A 22,513-nucleotide genomic window follows, 5' to 3' on the forward strand; every position below is an offset into this window, starting at 1 on the left:
ATAAAGTGTTGAATAATGTTGTGATGGAAAGGGAAAGTTAATGAGTACTATTGCACTGTTGAGAATTAACTTAGCCCATATAAATCCTTGACATAATTTATTTCTTGGACATCAATTTGGGATCAGTCAATAAGAGAAAAATAGATGCCAAAAAATGCTGAGCTACATGTTGTCCTCATTACTTTATTGTATTTGATGAATTCAGTGGCAGAAGCCCCTGAAAGAATATGACATTCTTAGTGTAATAACGCCAGTAACAGTAGCTTCAAGTTACAGTCAGACTTTCTATGCACCCTGTATAAATACTTTCATCTTCTCCTTCTCTAAGTGTTTTCAAAATCATCGATATCTGTGTCCTAATTACCACATTTCCTTCAATTTCAGTAATGGCTTAAATAAATTTTTCATCAACTTAACAGCCTATTAAAAATACATAGTAGTGGATCCCAATGAAATAAAATAGAATGCGATATATTAAAGAAAGTGGATCTTCATCAAGATATGAACATTTGGCAGGAAAAGATCTTGGTGTGGTGAGTGTGTGTGTGTGTGTGTGTGTGTGTGTGTGTGTGTGTTCATGCATGCACAAATACAGGGTACTTCTCTGCTCCATAGCTCACCTTCTTGAATGACTTATTATTAGAAGAAAGTTAGTAGATTTCATGATCCTTTCTAACTATGGATCAACCTGCTTATAGTTTCTACCACCTGTCATTATGAACAAGGTTTTGAGACTTCATATGGCAAAGAAAATATAAGTCCCTTCCCCCTTGTCTCTCATTTAATGAGGTTTTAGATTTAGCTAGTTAGCAAAAATACTTTCTGAGTTATACACACCATGCAACTGTCTAAAGTTCCTCAACACTGGGGCTTCACCACCTCCATCTGAGCTTATTTCCAGTTTCTCTTTAATATGTGAATAAATCCAACCAGCTTCCTTACCCTCATCTTATGTGATCCCTACACACAGTTGAAACACTTCAGTTTCAGTACTTTCACTCATATCATCCTCCTGTTTCCAGATTATTTTCTTAACATTGAATCATGTTTTTGAACACTTGAAGATTCAGGTGGAAAATTGCCTCCACTATAAAGCCTTCTCAAAAGAAACTACATATCACTAATCATTTAGAAATCTCTTTTGAATCTATACTAATAAAAGGATAATATGCTAATTAGACCAGATAGACCAGATGTCTTCCAGACATCATTCTGGATGTCCTTCCTGACAAAGTGAGGGCCTGGGCAGCACCTGGGTGCCTGTAGCTGGCCCAGGTATCACCACCCGGGGTCCCGGGTGCTTGTGGCCAGGCAGAGGGAGGGAAGCCTGGGTCCCAGTTGCCTGTGGCCAGCTGGAGGAGGGAAGCCTGGGTCCTGGGTGTGGGGCTGAGGCAGAGGCGGTTAGGGGCGATCAGGCAGGCATGTGAGTGGTTAGGGGCGATCAGGCAGGCAGGCAGAGGGGTTAGGGATGATCAGGCAGGCAGGCAGAGATGGTTAGGGGAAATCAGGCAGGCAGGCGAGTGGTTAGGGATGATCAGGCAGGCAGGCAGGAGAGCGGTTAGGAGGCAGTGGTCCCAGATTGCAAGAGGGATGTCCAGCAGTCAGACATCTGTCAAGGGGTCCCAGATTTTGAGAGGGTGCAGGCCGGTCTGAGGGACCCCAACACCCCTCTGTGCATGAATTTTGTGCACGGGGCCTCTAGTATCAAATAATATCTCAGAGACATTAAATATCTGCATACAAAGCTACTTCATCTGAAAGGGAGAACAGTATTAAATTGTCAGCAAGAAAAGACAAATATAAAATTTAGAGGAAGAGAGAGGTTCATAAAACAGAGTGTGGGAATCAAATTAATTATTAATATGACTAGCTAGCAGATGAAATGCTAATCTGGACATTTAGCAGATTAGCTGGGATAAACCATAGAAATAAATTTAGTTATTTATTGTCCTCCTTGAGAGTTTAGCTGTGGAACATAGGAGATTTTGTCTGGCATTGTCTTCCAGTAACTTGCCAATACACTTCCATTTTAGTAAATACAGGCCCGTACTTTGTCCCTTAAATGGACTTTCTCATTTCCCCTCATTAGATTTTCTCATTTTTCTACTGCTTTGGTTACAAATAGATCATACAGAACAAAATTTGACCATGAGGTTTTGAATTTCTTTGGCTTAATTTAATGGTTCTGGAGTAACATTCATTTATCTACATATTAGATGAGTTGGAGGCATAAATATATGAGACTATCATATGCATTATGAGAAAAATTTGGTCCTACCAAATTTTCTATTCTTTTATTTTCTACTCTTAATTAGAAGAATATACTAAGGATTAATTTAGCTAACTTAATTTTACTATGTGGTTTTCTTTTCATAATTGATTCTTCATTTCATCTTGCTTACAAGTCTTTACCCAGGTATAAAAGATGTATTATTGTTTGGATTTTGTTTCGATGATCAATAAATACTTGAAAACTATTTATTTATTTAAGACTATGTTAGTCATTGATTTGTTGAGTTTCTAAAGTTTGTTGTTTCATGTATTCGGGACAATCAAGAAATTATATATCACATATTTTAGTTTATTAACTTTGGGAAGGAGTAAAACTCTAATACATAGAGGTGAAATCTGGTTTCTTAGATTGTTGCTGATAAATAACTGCATTTGGCTATGAATAAAATGTGAGCAACTGGGGAAGGGGACTACCTAAGTATTTAAAAAGACCACCTTACTGTATTTAAAACACATTTTGATATGATAAACTCAGGAAGTCTATTTGATTAGTTAAGGTGTGTATTGATGGTTTACATAAGGAGTTAAAAATCTTTGGTAATGTTTACAGTAAGAATCAATTATCTATATTCAATTAGTCCAATATATAGGAAAAAAGTAATCTGAAAGAAGTTGAAAAATCATGCAATGTTTATATGGTTTCTTGAGAAAATAATTGAGCTCTGATGTATAGCCTATATTTTCCGATATTTTGGGGGGGGGATTGAGAAAATATTAACCATTAGGTAATTTTTCAGGTTGTACTCAAAGTATGTAGAGACTTCCAGATTAATAATATTTTAGAAGGTATGGGGGCCAGATGGAATAAAATGGCAAGCATTGCAATTCTTAGAGAAAGGCAAAATAGGAAATTGAAAGAGTTAATAAAAAAGAAAAAGAGGAACACTTGTACACTGCTGGTGGGAATGCAGACTGGTGCAGCCCCTAGAGAAAACAGTATGAAATTCCCTGAAAAAATTTTAAAAAAATTGAACTGCCATTTGACCCAAGTATTCCATTTCTAAGAATATATTCTAAGAATCCCAAATTATCAATCAGAAAGATTTACAACAGCTAAGATCTGGAAACAGCCCAAGTGCCCATCAGTAGATGAGTGGATACAAAAGCTGTGGTACATTTACACAATGGAATACTCGGCAGTTTAGGAAAGAATGATCTCTTACTCTTTGAGACAGCCTGGAGGGACCTAGAGAGTATTATGCTAAGTGAAATAAGCCAGTCAGAATAAGTTGTAAGTTCTTATCAAAAGAGGGGCTAAAGTAGGTTTATAGCTATTTGTATGGAAAATAGGACAATAATTAATAAATAAAAAATTAAACTCTGTTTTGTGTACTCAAAACTGTAAGCCTACTTTTGCTCATCCCTGTAATATATATAGTAATGATGTGCAGACTGAAAGTTACTACCCTTGTAAATGCTAGAGCTGTTAATGAGGCATGACTGGAATGAATAGTAATAAAAAGATTTCCCAGGTTTCCAGTCTTCCCCTAGTGGCCAACTATTGAAGAAACTAGCAATGAAGACTGGCAAAGAAGAAATTTAATTTCTATGTTTGCATTCCCTGTGTGACAAAGCAGTGTACAAATGGGAAGGATGCTTAGAATTGAGACAGCAAATTAAAAACACACAAACACACAGTATCCATTAGCTGTACCTTTGCTGAGGAAACACAAAGAAACTAGTTTCCTGGAAAATTAAACAATATTTAAAATAAAGAAAAGTAGTAATATTCTAGGAATTAGGATATTTTGGTAATTTTTTAATGGCCAATATTTTAGGATCCCAAATAATAAAAATTCTTGAGCATTATGTCAATGGCCTGTGACACATTCAGTAACATTTCTACAGCCAGGAGACTAACATTTAGTGCACAAGAAATCGGGTCAGACTGAACTTCTTCTTTGAAATAGTCAATTGTTCCTTTTCTTTCAATAAGCAGTAGGACATTTTGCTGTTTTCCCTTAGATGAAATTGCATCAACTTGCTCTTTTGTAGCTAAAATCTTGGCAATTTGCTCTTTTTATTCATGTGAAGTTGGCACATTCTGCTTTTCACTCTTACATGTTCTGCTGAAAGTCAAAAACCCAAAAAATTAGCAAGCATAATAAAAGAATAAAACGAATCAATGAGAGTAGTAGCAGGTAATGTTTCTTTTGCATAATTTTGATCCTTTTTTTCTGAGGGGGTGGCCCACTATCTATACTACCTCCCCAGCCTTCTTTCAGGCAGAAGGGAGGGTCCCACTCCGGGTTGCAATGGCAGTGCTGTCTGTTGTTGCAGACTCCTTTCAGATTGCACGTCTTAGGTTCACAATCAGTTATCAGATGTGACATATTGACACACTTCCTTTGGATGCAGACATGTTCTGCCCCACACTCTGTCCCATCTTTCACATCACCAATGTCAGGTATGGTCATTCCAAAATGGTAGTCGGTACCCCAGCAGGTGACGTCATTGAAATGAGTCCAATGCACAGTAGAATGATCTCCCAGACGGGGAAGTTCTATTACGTTATCACACTGAATTCTCCCACATAAGGTATCTGAGATATTACATTTTACATATCTAGCCTTCATTAGACCACAGTTCCCAAAACGGTCACCTCGGGTGTTCATTTCTGTGTAGCAACTCTGATTTGCACTCTTGGCCTCTTTGCCAAAAATGTTCCTACACTGCTTTTTACGGTTATTGCATCTCTTTTCATAGCAGTAGCCACCGCCCTTGCATGTCACCCCATTCTGCACATACACATCCTCTGGACAATGGTAGGATGTTCCATTGCACCACTCTGGGAGATCACAGTTACTTTCCTTTTTTCTACAAACTTTTCCTGTTCGAATGATCTGGCAGTCTTTGCAACAAAGTCCAAAAGCACAAGTAGCTCCAACGCTGAGAGTGCAATTGAACTCACAGCAGGAATCTTTCATACACAAATGTAAAGCGCCACAGTCACACTCTTCTCCTTCTTCAACCACACTGTTCCCACACTGTGCAAGTGTGAAGATGTTCTCTGTATTTGATGAAATGTACATACAATTTCGCCTTGCAATGGTGTTCATGAAGCTAGCATAACTGCAGTTGCTGAATGTAGTTGCACTTGATTTTACTGGAAACATTATGCAGTTTGGACGTCCACATGTACAAGGTGGTGCATCATGATACATACCAAAATTATGACCAATATCATGTGCCACAGTATATGCAAAGGAATACAAAGTTTTGCCCATTAAAGTTTCTACTCCACAATTAAATTTATAGTTACATACTGTTCCCACATAGGCCAGGCCAGCAAGAATACCATAATCACGCATTACAAAAAGATGTGCAATATCATGAGGAATGCGCTTATTTAAGCTAGTTTGCTTCCAATTGCAAAATCCGCTTAGACCACCACGTATGGTATCTAATGATGTCGGGTTTTTTTCAGTCCAGACCTCAATTCCCATGAAAACCACATCAACATCCAGTGAACTCAAAAAGTTATCTACGTCATTGCCAATAAGGAATGCTTCATACTGCACAGCTGAAATGTTACTTTTGTGATGAAGATAGAGATTGTGTTCCACCACCACTGCCAGTTCAAGAAGTCGCCTGTGGGTCCACCAGCCTTCATACCCACTCTGCATCAAAGTGAAATTAACATTGTGTTGAAACTTCAGTTGCCGTGCAATTTCTTCATCTGTTACTCCACATCTCATGGGTGGCAACTGTGTCTCCTCTCTGTCCACTTTATATATGAAATGTTCAAATGTGGTAGAAAGTCTCTTGGGCTCTATTTCATAAACAATGTTATTTGTCTGTAATATTCCTTGCAACCCCCCCAAGCAGGTACTGAGGACAACCAGGGATTGTGGGTCTCCCTCCACATAACCATGATAGTAGCAGTCATTCTGGATAAAAGGCTGGTCCTCAAGGAGAGCGCCCTGGTCTGAGTAGGTAAACACTCGGAAGTGTCTAGATAGAAAATGCCTGTTGACCTTCATGTGTATGACCTGATTCTGACCTCCAAAATGCATTCTGTAAGATAGCCAATCTTTAGTCTTCATGCCAAATGCAGTGCCTGTTACCCTCAAGGGAATCACTACTTCTGGGGAACCATGGCGTTGGGCATGCACAACCAAGAACCATCCATATGAGAACAGAATCACCCCCAGCCAGAGTGTCAACAGAATGTTCCTCACATACACCAGGGCCTCACTCAGAGCCATTATGGAGCCACCATACACAGCCATTGGCAAAATAGGACGGGCAGAAAGCATCACTGTTCCCTCTGAGCTGGGTGTTCAGCATGGACTTTGAATCTGTTCTCTGGCAGGCTCATACCATCATAGGTGCACACTGGAAGAGAAAATAAAAAGAACAGTAGAGATAGGGTTGGCGGTTATGAGCAGGCCAACGTGGAAAAGGAAAAGACAAGAGCTAAAATGGATTAGTGTTTGGCTCAAGACTTGACTCAGAATAACTGCATTCATTTGCCCTTAAGAAATTTTAAGGCACCCTGGCCCATGTGGAAGAGTTGATTGACTGTTGTCCCATTCACCAAGAGGTCACTGGTTCGAATCCTGGTCAGGGAACATGCCCAGGTTGTGGATTCGATCTCCAGTACGAGGCATACAGGAGGTAGCTGATCAATGTTTCTCTCTCATAATTGTTTCTATCTCCCTCTCCCTCTTCCTTTTTCTCTCTCTAAAAATCAATAAAAACATATTAAAAAAAGAAATTGTAAGGCAGTGTGAGACTGTCTGTGTACAAAAAAAATGGTGATTAGTCATAGACTGACACCTTTTGAAACTAGATGAATGACACATAGTGATTAATTATACCACTAACTACATGAAAATGTGAGAATATTTTCACAATAAATATATAAAACGAAGGGCCTTAATATAAAGTTGAACAGATGTTCAATCAGAAATGAAAGAGGAGAAATAACAACAGACCCCACCAAAATACAAAGGATTATTAAAAAATAGTATGAACAACTCTATTCTAACAAACTAGACAACCTGGACGAAATGAACACATTCCTAGAAAAATACAACCTTCCAAAACTTACTCAGGAAGATTCCAAAAATCTCAATAGGCTGATAACTATGGAAGAAATTGAAGCAGTCATCAAAAAGCTTCCAGCAAACAAAAGCCCAGGGCCAGATGGCTTCACAGGGGAGTTTTACCAAACATTCAAGGAAGAACTAAAACCTATCATCCTCAGACTATTCCAAAAAATTCAAGAGGAAGTAACACTTCCAAGCTCATTCTATGAAGTCAGCATCTCCCTAATACCAAAACCAGATAAAAGACAACACAATGAAAGAGAATTACAGACCAATATCCCTCATGAACATAGATGCCAAAATCCTCAACTAAATTCTAGCAAATAGGATCCAACAGTACATCAGAAAGATCATACACCATGACCAAGTAGGAATTATCTCGGGGATGCAAGGATGGTACAATATTTGCAAATCAATAAATGTGATACATCACATAAACAAATTGAGAGGTAAAAATCACATAGTCATATCAATTGATGCAGAAAAAGCATTTGACAAAATCCAACACCCTTTCTTGACAAAAACTCTCAGCAAGGTAGGAATAGAAGGATCATACCTAAGAACAGGACCAAGACAGGGATGCCCACTCTCACCACTCCTGTACAACATAGTGCTAGAAGTACTAGCCATTGTGATCAGACAAGAAGAAGAAATAAAAGGCATCCAAATTGAAAAAGGAGTAAAACTATCCTTATTTGCAGATGACATGATACTGTACATAGAAAACCCTAAAGACTCCATAAAAAATTATTAGACTTAATAAATGAATTTGGCATTGTAGCAAGATACAAAATTAACACCAAGAAATCTATGGCATTTCTATACACCAATAATGAACTTACAGAAAGAACGACTAGAAAAAGCAATCTCATTTACCATCGCACCAAAAAAAAAAATAAATAAATACTTAGAAATAAACTTAACTAAGGAGGTAAAAGATCTATATGCAGAAAACTACACAACACTGAAAAAAGCAATAGAGGAAGACACAAACAGATGGAAGAACATACCATGTTCATGGATTGGTAGAATCAACATCATTATAATGTCCATACTACCCAAAGCAATTTATAAATTCAATGCACTTTCCATTAAAATGCCAATGGCATATTTCACAGACCTAGAAAGAACTTTCCAAAAATTCATCTGGAATAACAAAAGACCCCGAATAGCTACAGCAATCCTGGGAAAGAAGAACAAAGTAGATGGGATCTCAATATCAGATATCAAGCTGTATTACAAAGCCACTGTTCTCAAAACTGCCTGGTACTGGCACAAGAACAGACATATAGATCAATGGAATAGAATAGAGAACCCAGAAATCAACCAAAAAAGACAAGAGCTAAATTATGCTCAATTAATATTTGACAAAGGAGGCATGAACATACAATGGAGTCAAGACAGTCTCCTCAATAAATGGTGTTGGGAAAATTGGACAAATAGATGCAAAAAAATGAAACTAGACCACCAACTTACAGCATACACAAAAAAATAAACTCAAAATGGATAAAGGACTTAAATATAAGATGGAAAACCATAAAAATACTAGAGGAATCCACAAGCAGAAAAATCTCTGACATATGCAGAAGCAATTTCTTCACTGATACTGCTCCTAGGGCAATGGAAACTAAAGAGAAAATAAACACATGGGACTACATCAAAATAAAAAGCTTTTGCACAGCAAAGGAGACCATCAATAAAACAACAAGAAAGCCCACTGCATAGGAGAACATATTTGCCAATGATATCAACGATAAGGGTTTAATCTCCAACATTTACAGGGAACTCATGCAGCTTAACAAAAAGAAGATAAACAACCCAATCAAAAAATGGGCAACTGATCTAAATAGACACTTTTCGAAAGAAGATAGAAGGAAGGCCAAGAGATAAATGAAAACCTGCTCAAAGTCACTAATCATCCAAGAGATGCAAATCAAAACAACAATGCGGTACCATCTCACACCTGTCAGAATGGCTATTATCAATAAATCAACAAACGACAAGTACTGGTGCAGATGCGGAGAAAAAGGAACCCTCGTGTACTGCTGGTGTTAATGCAGACTGGTGCAACCACTGTGGAGAACAGCATGGAGTTTCCTCAAAAAACTAAAAATTGAACTCTCGTTTGACCCAGTGATTCCACTTTTAGAAATATATTCCAAGAAACTAGAAACACGAATCAGAAAGGATATATGCACCCCTATGTTCATAGCAGCACAATTTACCATAGCTAAGATTTGGAAACAGCCTTATTGCCCATCAGCAGATGAGTGGATTAAAAAACTGTGGTACATCTAAACAATGGAATACTACGCTGCAGTAAAAAAGAAGGCGTTCTTACCATTTACAACAACATGGATGGAGCTGGAGAGCATTATGCTTAGTGAAATAAGCCAGGCAGAGAAAGATAAATATCACATTATCTCACTCATTTGTGGAATATAATGAACAACATAAACTGATGAACAAAAATAGATCCAGAGACAGAGAAACATTAATCAGAACGTCAAACCTCAGGGAAGGTAGGGGACGGTAGAGGTAAGGGGGAGAGATAAACCAAAAGACTTATATGCATGTATATAAGCCTAATCAATGGACACAGACAAAAGGGGGATGGGGGCATGAATTGGAGGTGGGGGGAGGGTAATGGCAGAATAAGGACACATATGTAATACCTTAGTCAATAAAGAAATTAAAAAAAAAAACCTCTAAAAAAAACTAGACTGATGGTGTGGTAGTAGAATAGAATGAGACACATCAGTACAAACTCATTTGTAGAATAATATAGATTAAGATAGTATATCAATATAGATACAGATATATACATATACAGAAGCACCATGCCTTGGTTTCTAATCCTCCTCTCCACTAAAAGAAATCAGGGTTTCTTGAAGAAATAACTAATTCTAGAGCTGAGACAAGCAATATAGAATGAACCTGGAACATCTTATAATGCCAGATAGTAAGAAAGTGCAAAAACGACAACAAAAATAGGTGATCCTATGTCAAAGAGACACAGCAATTAACTGAAAGAAATTTAAATGGCTAAAGCCAGAAAATTTAAGTGCCAAAGTATAAAATAAATGTCCTTGAGTCCATATTCAGATGAAAAAAATCACTGAAGAAATAAATAAATGGGGAGTAGAGAGCAATCTTTTATGCAGAATAATTCTAAATAATTTATGTAGATATTCTTCCCTCAAAGAGTTAGAGCATATCTCCTCACCCCATAACTGTGTACTTCTCATAGTGACAAAGAATGCACTTAAAGAGGTAGAGTGAAGGGAAGTAGAAACCAGACAAAGACTAACTCAGCCAGGCGATCAAGGTTAAGTCATCACTGATAAGTCATGCTCATAGCATGGGCCCTTGATAATGTTGTGAGGAAAATGACAGTTTAGCATCACCATAACCATGTGGTGGGCCTATGATGCCCCAGGTTTTTTATGTGAATCTGTGTGGAAATCTGAAATAATATCCATCACATCTTTATAGGTCAGTGGTGCCGCCTGATGAAATAAGAGTTAAGTACAGACATGACCTTACCTAGATAACACTTCCTTTGCCATCCACATAAGAGCACTGTCAATTTCCATCCAAACCAATGTCATCAATAGTTGGTTTATTTCTCCAGGACCTCCAAAATGAAGGTAAAGGTGTCACAACTGCAGCCATCTTCATGGTGGATGGCAGTGAGATTGCAGCTTCAACATTGATGGGTATTTTGCTCATGAATAATTTTAAACTTGTTGTAATAAATATGTTATTTACATTATCCCAAGAGAGGAAAACTGAGTTGTGAGCACATTACTGAGATAGAAAACATGAAATTCTCGGTTCATAAACTATTTACAGCTTTGTATTTAGAAGAGTTTTCAAAAAAAGACACAACTGCATTTATTGGAGAAAACTGACCACATGAAGGCAGGCAGAGGCAGTTGGGGGATCAATCAGGCTGGCAGGGGAGAGCAGTTGGGAGCTTGATCAGGCTGGCAGGGGAGGGCAGTTAGGGGCTATTAGGCAGGCAGGCAGGCAGGCAGGCAGAGAGGTTAGGGGCAATCAGGCAGGCAGGCAGGCAGAAAAGTTAGGGGCGATCAGGCAGGCATTCAGGCAGGCAGAGGGGTTAGGGGCAATCAGGCAGGCATGCAGAAAAGTTAGGGGTGATCAGGCAGGCAGGCAGGCAGGCAGAGGGGTTAGGAGCAATCAGGCAGGCAGTCAGGTGAGTGGTTAGGAGCCAGCAGTCCCAGATTGTGAGAAGGGTGTCTGACCGCCAGTTTAGGCTCAATCCCACAGGAATTGGGCCTAACTGGCGGTTGGACATCCCCTGAGGGTCCCTGATTGGAGTGGGTGCAGGCTGGGCTGAGGGACCCTCCCCTCCATGCATGAATTTCGTGCACCGGGCCTCTAGTGTTAATTTAAAACTCACAGATTTTTAGTTGCAAACAAAAATGTCTAAATAAAATATAATTCTCAGTAAAAAAATACTTTAGATAATAATACTATATGAGTATTTTTTAAATTAGTTTTAACAAATGTACCATAATAATGTAAACTGAGATTTTATTTCTAGAAACTCTGTTATCTTTTTCATATTTAGATTATATATAAAAGGTGTCCCCAAAACATGTATACATACTTTAACAACTGATAAGTCACTTAATTTTCACTGCTTTTCAGGTTAACAGATTTGAAATAATGGGTGAAGCCAGACTAAGCTTTGTACAAATAAAATTTATCCACTAAACTTCTTTATGCAAATACATAAAAGATAAAGATTTTGATACAAAACCAGCAATAGTCAGCGAATTGAGGGTCCACAAATACCAAATGAAAGAATTCTTGATGTTTATGATTCTATTGCTTCACTTCATCAGCAGGGCCTGGACCAGAACAGGCATCAATTTGAAAACAGGTGTTGCTAATAAGCATTCATTTCTGTAGATTCTTTTAAATTTTGGAAATGAACTGCATGTTAATAAACACTGACTTTATAACCATTCACGGTGTGTATATATTTGGGGGACACCCTGTTTTATATTTATTGATTTTAGAGAGAGGAATGGAAAGAGGGAGGTAGAGATAGAGGGAAAGGGAAATATTGATGTGATAGAGTAACGTCAATGGGTTGCCTCTCACATGTGCCCCACCTGTGAACCTACTACCTTTTGGTGTACAGGAGGATGCTCCAACCAACTGAGCCACATCAGTCAGGGTATAATAATTCTTTAAATTTTTAAGTTAAAGTTTATTTAAATAAACAAACAAACAGATAAATAAAAATAATTACTTGATTGCTCTAGCATAGAAGTAGGTAGTCAGACTACAATTTTCATTTATACTTTTTGCTCTCATGACAAGTTTAGTTACTGCTCAGAACTGTATAGGTTCAGAAATGACCTTGGATGTTATACTCTCTTTGTATGATTCTTTGTAGTTTTTTTACTCTCCTTATATGATTAAAGTAGTTACAATAATTTTACAATAGTTTTATTTATGCATCTCTGAAAACACAGCTATTATAGTTGGTATAGAGTTTTAGGATTAAAGAGAAATAATGAAAGTTATAAGATTAATGCTGTGAAAACAATACAGATTTATTAATGATGTTATTAAATCATACAGCAATATTACATTATTAAAGGAAATGCATGCATCCCTTTCAGACACTGCTAAAAAGGAAAATAAGAAATCACAATTTTTAAAGTAATATTATTAGTATAATGAAAAGCTTAGATTAATATATTGAGCTGTGCTTTGAAGTAAGCATAATCATAAGTCAAATAGTGAGAAAATTATTGAATTTTCATTTCACATTTTGCTTAGTGGTCACATGTTTGATGATAGTTATTCAAGTACTAAACTTTGTTTCCTTCTAATTTTCCTGATGAAATTCCAATTACATAAGTATGTTATTAAGTCACCTGTGTGGTAATCATACTGATTGATGGTACAAAGAATGTCTTCTATTAATATTATTGAATTTAGAGCAAATAGGATTGCTGGAGTACTATATAATGGTTACTTCCCTCTATTTAAATAAACAAAGATGATCTTAAAATCACGAGAAAAATTACATTTTATAAAGAACTACTTTCTCAAGTCAATCTTTATTTTACTTCAAAACATCAGTGCTATTAGTTAGGTTCAAATCCTAATAACTGAAAGAGGCATTTGCTTTTAACATTGAAAAGTATTCCCCTCTGCATTCTTTACCAGAGTTCCAATTATATGTCTAAATTTAGATTCACTTTCACTCTCTAAAAGGACTTATTGTTTTACTACTTTCTTTTTCAAAAACATATCTTTATTGATTTCAGCAAGGAAGGGAGAGGGAAAGAGATAGAAACATCAATGATGAGAGAGAATCATTGATTGGCTGCCTCCTGCATGTCCCCTACTGGGGATCAAGTCTGCAACTCACACATGTGCCCTTGACTGGAATTGTACCTGGGACCCTTCAGTCCACAGACTGATGCTCTATCATCTGAGCCAAACCATCTAGGGTTGTTTTACTATTTTCTTAGTTCTTCCATTTGTTTCTTAATACCTTTCATTTTCATATTTAAAATTTAAATATGTGTTTTATTTGTAACTAACCAAAAAAAGGCAATAGGTTGAAGCAGTCAAACTTGGCCATAAAACACACAGGGAAGAGGTTTGAGCAGATTCTGTTGTAAAACTCTTTTTATTTTTCCACAATGTCAGTTTTGGGTACATTATGTTATTTTTAAAAAAATTCAATGAAAGTATAAAAATGAAAACATCACAAAGGTTTATAGATCAAAGAATTTTCGTAGCAGAATATGCCTAGTTAAGCAATATTGAGATTAAGCAGGAACTCTCGTGCACTATTGATGAGAATGCAAATTGGTGCAGATTCTGTGGAAAGCAGTATGGAGGCTCCTTAAAATTTTAAGAATAGAGCTACCATGTCTTGGATGCTTTATCTGTTTCTGCTTACTTCTTCTACTTTCACTCATTGTGCCTGGACTTCTATCTCTCTCTCTCTAGAATAATTTTCCTCTCACTTCCTTTCATGAAAAGTAACAACTGCCTCTCTATTTACACTTTTTCATGGAGACCTCCTTATTCCTACTTATTTCTCCTAAAACCTACATGTCAACAATGTGAAATCCAGCAGAAGAAGATTTCCAGTCTTAAATTCCCCTGGTGACATACAGACCTGATGGCTGGCCCCAATTTGCTTTGATTGCCAGGGACACTTCTGAACCACTAGCCTGGTGGCCATCTCATTAAATCCTTGTGTACCTTTCTTTCTTACTCTTGCACCAAACTCCCAAGTCAATCCTACACAGACCTCAAAGAATTTGAAGTCTCATTTATAAATTTCTTCTTTACCATTTTATCTACATTCTGACTGTATTTAGCAAGGATGTGAACAACCCATACAACATTCAGTTTATTTTATCTTTACAACTCATCTTCAATGACAAGCCATAAAACTATGACTATGGCCTGCATTGTATTATCACACTCTTACATCTTAAGTAATTTAGCATGGCTTTTGTTCTTTTTTTAAATATATATATTATTGATTTTTTACAGAGAGGAAGGGAGAGGGATAGAGTGCTAGAAACATCAATCAGCTGCCTCCTGCACACCCCCTACTGGGGACGTGTCCGCAACCAAGGTACATGCCCTTGACGGGAATCGAACCTGGGACCTTTCAGTCCGCAGGCCGACGCTCTATCCACTGAGCCAAACCGGTTTTGGCAACATGGCTTTTGTTCTTAATCTAAAGTTATCCATCGAATTCACAGAGGACTCAAATAACTGTTTTTACCATTTACCAGTACTCCACATTTCTTTCAGTAACACATTAGTTTCCCTTCCATTCTTATGTGCCTTTCTTCTAGAATCTGTTAATTCAAATTTGTCCAACTCCTCAACCCAAACTGAATTGATCCCTTCACTGTAACAACAAACTGCTTACACTACCCTGAAAAATATCAGACTATGTTTATGAGGATGCTTTAAAAGAAGAAATAATCAGAATTAAAATGCGACATGCTCACACCTTGGCCTGAAGGTTGAAATTATGAACAGATATTTATTTCAAACACTGTTATACTTCAATATATTCGATTATCCTTTTTCATCCACAAGTTTTGTAATTTTCTGAGTTTCTAACGTCTTCATTAATGCACAGAGAAGGGGGCTGAAATTCTATGTTGTTTTTGTTTTCACAAGTTGTTACTGCTGACTTTCAATCATGATAGCTTAAATGGTTAAACCAAGAATTCCTCATTGACCTTGTTTAATACAGGATTTTATATTTTCATTAAACTTTGCTATCACATTGCGGATAGGAGAAAAGGTCTTGTTTTGAGCTAAACATTATCATCATCATTAAGGTGACAAGAGCACCAGGTTTAATTGGGTGCTTTCTGAGTCCTAAAGTGTAGGCACTGTATTTCACAAAATTCCAAGAACACAAAAATATCTCATGCTAACCAGATGAAACCTTAGACCCGTGGTCGGCAAACTGCGGTTCACAAACCACAAGTGGCTCTTTGGCCCCTTGAGTGCGGCTCTTCCACAAAATATCACGTGCGGGTGCGCACGTACAGTGCAATTGAAACTTCGTGGCCCATGCACAGAAGTCGGTTTTTGGCTCTCAAAAGAAATTCCAATCATTGTACTGTTGATATTTGACTCTGTTGACTAATGAGTTTGCAGACCACTGCCTTAGACCATAAACTTCTCTAAATTGTGAGTAAAATCCCAATATCTTAATTTGGTCTCTATTTACATATGTTTGCTCTATACTTGCTATAGAGTGCTGTGTAATGTTGTGACGGAAAGGGATTGTTAATGAGTACAAGTTCACTGCTGAGAATTAATTTTGCCCATATAAATCCTTGATATAATCTATTTCTTGGACATCAATTTGGGATCAGGCAATAAGAGAAAAATAGATGCCAAAAAATGTTGAGCTAGAATTTGTATTTGTCCTCATTACATTATTGTATTTGATGACTCTAGTGGCAGAAGCCCCTGAAAGAATACGACATTCTTTTTTTTTATTTAATATATTTTATTGATTTTTTACAGAGAGGAAGAGAGAGGGATAGAGAGTCAGAAACATCGATCAGCTGCCTCTTGCACACCCCCTACTGGGGATGTGCCCGCAACCAAGGTACATGCCCTTGACCAGAATTGAACCTGGGACCCTTGAGTCCGCAGGCCGCCGCTCTATCCACTGAGCCAAACCGGTTTTGGCAAGAATACGACATTCTTATGTAATAACGCCAGTAACAGTAGAGTAGCTTCAAGTTACAGTCAGACTTTCTATGCACCCTGTATAAATACTTTCATCTTTTTCTTCCCACAATGTCTTCAAATTCATGAATATCTGTATCCTAATTATCAAAGCTCCCTCCATCTCAGTCATGGCCTAATCAGTGTTTTCTCAACTGTAACAACCTATTAAAAACACATTTTAGTGGATCTAAAAGAAATAAAATATAAAGGGATACAGTAAAGGAAGGGGGTCCTCAACAAGGTATGAACACATAGGAGGAAAATATCCTGATGTGGTGTGTGTGTGTGTGTGTGTGTGTGTGTGTGTGTGTGCGCGTGTTCATGCATGTACAAACACAGGGTGCTTCTTTGCTTTCTAGCTCACTTTCTTGAATGACTTATTAGAAGAAAATTAGTGGTTATGATAATCCTTTCTAACTAGATACCTACCTGTTTGTAATTTGTAACATCCATCTTTATGAACAAAGATTTTTGAGACTTCATATGTTATAGGGAAATATAAATCCCTTCCCCCTTGTCATTTACCAGTAATGATGTTTTAGATTTAGCTAGTTAGCAAAAAGACTTTCTCCATTATACATACCATACAATTGTCTAAAGTTCCTCAACACTGGGGCTTCATCAACTCCATCCTAGATTATTTCCAATTTCTCTTTAATATGTGAGTAAACCAACTAGCTTCCTTACCTTCATCTTATGTTTTCTCTATACACAATTGAAACACTTCAGTTCTAGTATTTTCACTCATATCATCCTCCTGTTTCCAGATTATTTCCTTAACACTGAGTCATATTATTGAACAGTTGAATATCCAGGGGAAAATTGCCTCCACTATAAAACCTTCTCAAAAGAAACCACATATCACTAATCATCTAGAAATCTCTTTTGAACATAAAATAATACCACAGGCATTAAAAACCTGCATACAAAGATACTTAATCTGAAAGGGAGAATAGTATTAAATTGTCAGCAAGAAAAGAGAAATATAAAATTTAGAAGAAGAGAAAGGTTCGTAAAACAAAGTATGTGGCTATACATTTAATTATTAAATTAACTAGTTAGCAGACAAAAATGCTAATTTGGGCACTCTACATTTAGCAGGTTGGCTGGATAAAACATAGACACAAATTTAGTTATTTAGTGTCCTTGAGAGACACAGGAGATTTTGTCTGGCATTGTCTTCCAGTAACTTGCCATTACCCTTCTATTTTAGTACATACAGGCCTGTACTTTGTCCTTCATTGGACTTTCTTATTTCCCCTCATTGGATTTTCTTATTTTTCCATAGCTTTGGTTATAAACTGATCCTACAAAACAAAATTTGACCATGAGGTTTTGAATTTCTTGGCTTAATTTAATAGTTCTTCAGTAACATTAATTTACCTCATATTAAATGAATATGAGGAATAAAATATGATGCTTTCATATGCATTATGAGAACAATTTGGACCTATCCAATTTTCTATATGCTCTACTCTTAATTAGAAGAATATACTAAGGATTAATTTTGCTAACTTTATTTCACTACATGTTTTTCTTTTCATAGTTGGTTGTTTATTTCATCTTGTTTACAAGTCTTTATTAGTTATTGTATGGATTTTGTCTTGGTGACCAATAAATACTTGAAATCTATTTCTTCCTTTAAGACTTTGTTAGTCATTGATTTTTTGAGTTTCTAAAGTTTGTTATTTCATTTATTTGGGACAATCACAGAAATTGTGTATCACATATATTAGTTTATTAACTTTGGGCCAGATTTAAACCCTAATACACAGAGGTAAAATCTGTTTGTCTAAGACTGTTGCTGATAAATAACTGTATTTGGCTATGAATAAAATGTGAGCTACTGGGGAGGGGGACTACCTAAGTATTTACAAAGACCACCTGACTGTATTCAAAACAAATTTTCATATGATAAACACTGGAAGTCTATTTGATTGGTTATGGAGTGTATTGATGAAGGCTTAAATAAGGAGTTACAAATTTTTGTTAATGCTTAAAGAAAGAATCAATTATCTATGTTCAATTAGTCAAATATGTAGGAAAATGGTAACCTGGGAGAAGTAAAAAAATCATGCAATGGGTTGTATGATTTCCTGGGAAAATAATTGAGCTCTGATTTTTAGAATTAGTTTCTTGTCCCTTTATTTTCTGATATTTTAAGGGGTTTACCTGGGGATCAGGAAATATTAACCATTAGGTGATTTTTCAGGGAGTATTCAAAGCATGTAGTGGCTTCCAGATTAATAATATTTTAGAATATATGAGGGCCAGATAAATCTAAGAGCTGAAATAAAATAGCAAGCATTTTAATTATTAGAGAAAGGCAAATTAGGAAATTGAAAGAGTTAACAAAAAAGAAAAAAGGGAAAGCTAGTACATTGCTGGTGGGAATGCAGACTGGCACAGCCTGTTTGGAAAACAATATGGAATTCCTTCAAAAAGTTTTAAAAAATTTCACTGTCATTTGACCCAGGGATTACACTTCAAGGAATATATATGAAGAATTCAGAAACATCAATCGGAATGAATATATTCTTATGTTCATAGCAAATCTATTTACAACAGCTAAGATTTAGAAACAGCCCAAAGTGAAGTGCCCAGGGAGAGACCAAGATGGCAGCATAAGGTAAACACCTATATGTGCTGCCTCTAACAAACACACCAAAACTATAACTAAAAGACAAAACGAGTACCACCCAGAACCACGGGAAAGCTGGCTGAGTAGAAGTTCTCTAAAACTAGAAGGAAAGAAAAAAGTGCATTGAGACCGGGTAGGAGGTTAAGAGGCATGGAAAGCAGAGGTACGGAGGTGAGCAAATTGGGCTGGTGACTGGGTGCGTTTTTGTTTTTTTTTCCGGTTGGAAGGGAGATACAAGCTTCTAACTGCTCTGAACTCCAGTTCTGGAGAGACTCTGGGGACCCAGAGTCCTATGGGGAGAATATGGATTGTTTGGCATCGGGTCAGAAAGTGAGGGTGGCTTTCTCGCAGAGGTGCTCGCAGGAATAATTGTTTACTGCGCTGGGGCGAGGGACGCAGGGATGCAGAGACACAGAGGCACAGAGACGCAGAGACAGCTGACTGGCAGCCATCGCTGTTTGCCACGCCCTGGTGATTCCCTGAGACCCCGCTCCATCCAATTTATAAACCCACACAAACTGTGCTCAGCGGCTTTTGCATATGAATGGCTTGCCCTTTCACAGCTTAACCTAACAAATTGCAGCTGGGTAAAGGAGCTCCAAAACTTTCAAACCCCAAGCAAAGAGGAGAAATCTACAGATCTTGCTGGAGCTTCTGCTGAGTGGCCTCAGACAGTAGCTGGTTTGCACCCCATTGGAGATCCAGGAGCCAGTGTACCTAGTGGTCAATGTGAGACACCAGATTTCAACTCCTCACATACATAAATGACACACTCAAGAGGCAGACTCAGTGAGCACCAAAGCCCTACTGAAGCAAGTTCTGCCCTATAAAGGTGTCTTCAGCACAGCAGTTCTTCCATTATAAATATATTTTATTGATTTTTTACAGAGAGGAAGAGAGAGGGATAGAGAGCCAGAAACATCAATGAGAGAGAAACATCGATCAGCTGCCTCCTGCACACCTCCCACTGGGGATGCACCCACAACCAAGGTACATGCCCTTGACCAGAATCGAACCCGGGACCCTTGAGTCTACAGGCCAATGCTCTATCCACTGAGCTAAACCGGTTTCGGCAGTTCTTCCATTATAGACACAGCAGATCCTCACAGCCAAGTGGCCTGGAAGTCAATTCCTCCCAGTGTACCGACAGCAATCAAGGCTTAACTACCACAAGACTGTGTACCCAACCTGAAAAGGCGTGCACCAAGAGTGTCCACCTCAGGTGATTGGGGAGGCTGAGCCACTGGGCCCTATAGGTCACCTACCACACAAATCCACTCCATCAACACAGGGAAGCAGCCAAAATGCAGAGACAAAGAAACATGTCATGAATGAAAGAAATGGAGGAAAGCAAACTACTGGAAATAGAGTTCAAAACATCAGTTATAAGGTTACTCAAGAATCTTCTAGAAACCTCTGAGAACCTTAGTGAGACCTCCGAGGAACTTAGTGAGACCTTCAAGGATCTTAATGAGAATGCCAAAAAAATAAATAAAAAAAAAATATGGAAAAGGATCAGTCAGAAATTAAGCATAGACTGTCTGAAATAAAGAATAATATACAGAAATCCAACAGTAGACTAGAGGACCCCAAGAATCAAACCAAAGATTTGAAATATGAGGAAGCAAAAAACACCCAACCAGAAAAACAAAAAGAAACCAAAAATATGAAGATAGTGTAAGGAGCCTCTGGGACTTCAAGTGTACCAATATCCGAATTATGGGGCTACCAGAAGAAGAGAGAGAGCAAACTATTGAAAACCTATTAGAAGAAATAATGACAGAAAACTTTCCATACCTGATGAAAGAAATAGACTTACAAGTCCAGGAAGCACAGAGAACCCCAAACAAAAGAAATCCAAAGAGGACCACACCAAGACACATCATAATTGAAATGCCAAGGGCAAAAGACAAAGAGAGAATCTTGAAAGCAGCAAGAGAAAAACAGTTAGTTACCTACAAGGGAGTACCCATACGACTGTCAGCTGATTTCTCAACAGAAACTATGCAGGCCAGAAGGGAGTGGCAAGAAATATTCAAAGTGATGAATAGCAAGAACCTATAACCAAGATTACTCTACCCAGCAAAGCTATCATTCAGAATTGAAGGTCAGATCAAGAGCTTCACAAACAAGAAAAAGCTAAAGGAGTTCATCACCACCAAACCAGGATTATATGAAATGCTGAAGGGTATTCTTTAAGAAGAGGAGGAAGAAGAAAAAGGTAAAGATAAAAGTTATGAACAACAAAGTGACAACAAATACATATCTATCAACAAGTGAATCTAAAAATTAAGTCAATAAAAAAATCTCATGAACAGAATAAACTGGTGAATATAATAGAATCAAGGGCATAGAAAGGGAGTGGACTGACAATTCTCAGGGGGAAGGGGGAGTGAGGGGTGCGGGAAGAGATTGGACAAAAATCTTACACCTATGGATGAGGACAGTGGCAGGGGCTAAGGTGATGGGGTGAGGGGGAGCAGGTGGAGGTGAGCTATGGGGGGAAAAAAGAGGAACATCTTTAATAATCTGAACAATAAAGATTTATTTAAAGAGAAAAAACAAGAACAAAACACAAAGTGAAGTTCCCATAAGTTGATGAGTGGATAAAAATTCTGTGGTACATTTACACAATGGAACACTATGTAGTTTAAGAAAGAAGGGTATCTTACCCTTTGAGACAGCCTGGAGGGTCCTGGCGAGTATTATGCTAAGAGAAATAAGCCAGTCAGAGTTGCAAGTTCTTATCAGTGGTGGGCAAAAGTAGGTTTATATTCATTGGTATGGAAAATAATAAAATCATTAAAAAATTATTAAAAAATTAAACTGTTTTGTGTACTCACAATGTAAACCTACCTTTTCCCAGCTGTGTACTATTTCTATCTATCTATCATCTATCTATCTATCTATCTATCTATCTATCTATCTATCTATCTATCTATCATCTATCAATCTAAAAAGAGGTAATATGCAAATTAGCCAGGACACTGTGACGAGTCACAACTGGTCAGGAGGAGGCTGCACACACAGGTGAGGCCCAGAGCAGAGACAGGGGGCCTGCCCAAGCTGCCACGGCCAAGGGCAGGCCCAGAGTGGAGAGGGTGGGCCCGCCCGCCCCACCTGTCCCGCCCCTGCCCCACCCTCACCCATAGCCTTCACTGCTGAGTGCAGGTCAGGAGGGGTAAGGGGAGAGGGGAGAGGACCTGCTTGCAGCCACTGTGGCCAAGGGCAGGCCCTCGCC

At 37.8% G+C, this 22,513-nt stretch overlaps 1 protein-coding gene across 1 annotated transcript; it reads right to left on the bottom strand.

Moving 5' to 3' along the window:
* Positions 1 to 4,349: 4,349 nt before the first annotated feature.
* Positions 4,350 to 6,500, bottom strand: LOC307100107 (disintegrin and metalloproteinase domain-containing protein 25-like; the record flags this gene model as incomplete). The annotated part of the gene is made up of 1 exon (XM_079772425.1): positions 4,350 to 6,500. The coding sequence occupies one exon, from the start codon at positions 6,498 to 6,500 to the stop codon at positions 4,350 to 4,352; it is 2,151 nt and encodes a 716-aa protein (XP_079628551.1).
* Between the last annotated feature and the right edge of the window lie 16,013 nt (positions 6,501 to 22,513).

Source organism: Cnephaeus nilssonii, assembly GCF_951640355.1.
Source record: "Cnephaeus nilssonii genome assembly, chromosome: 5".
In the NCBI taxonomy this organism is placed as follows: Eukaryota; Metazoa; Chordata; class Mammalia; order Chiroptera; family Vespertilionidae; genus Cnephaeus; species Cnephaeus nilssonii.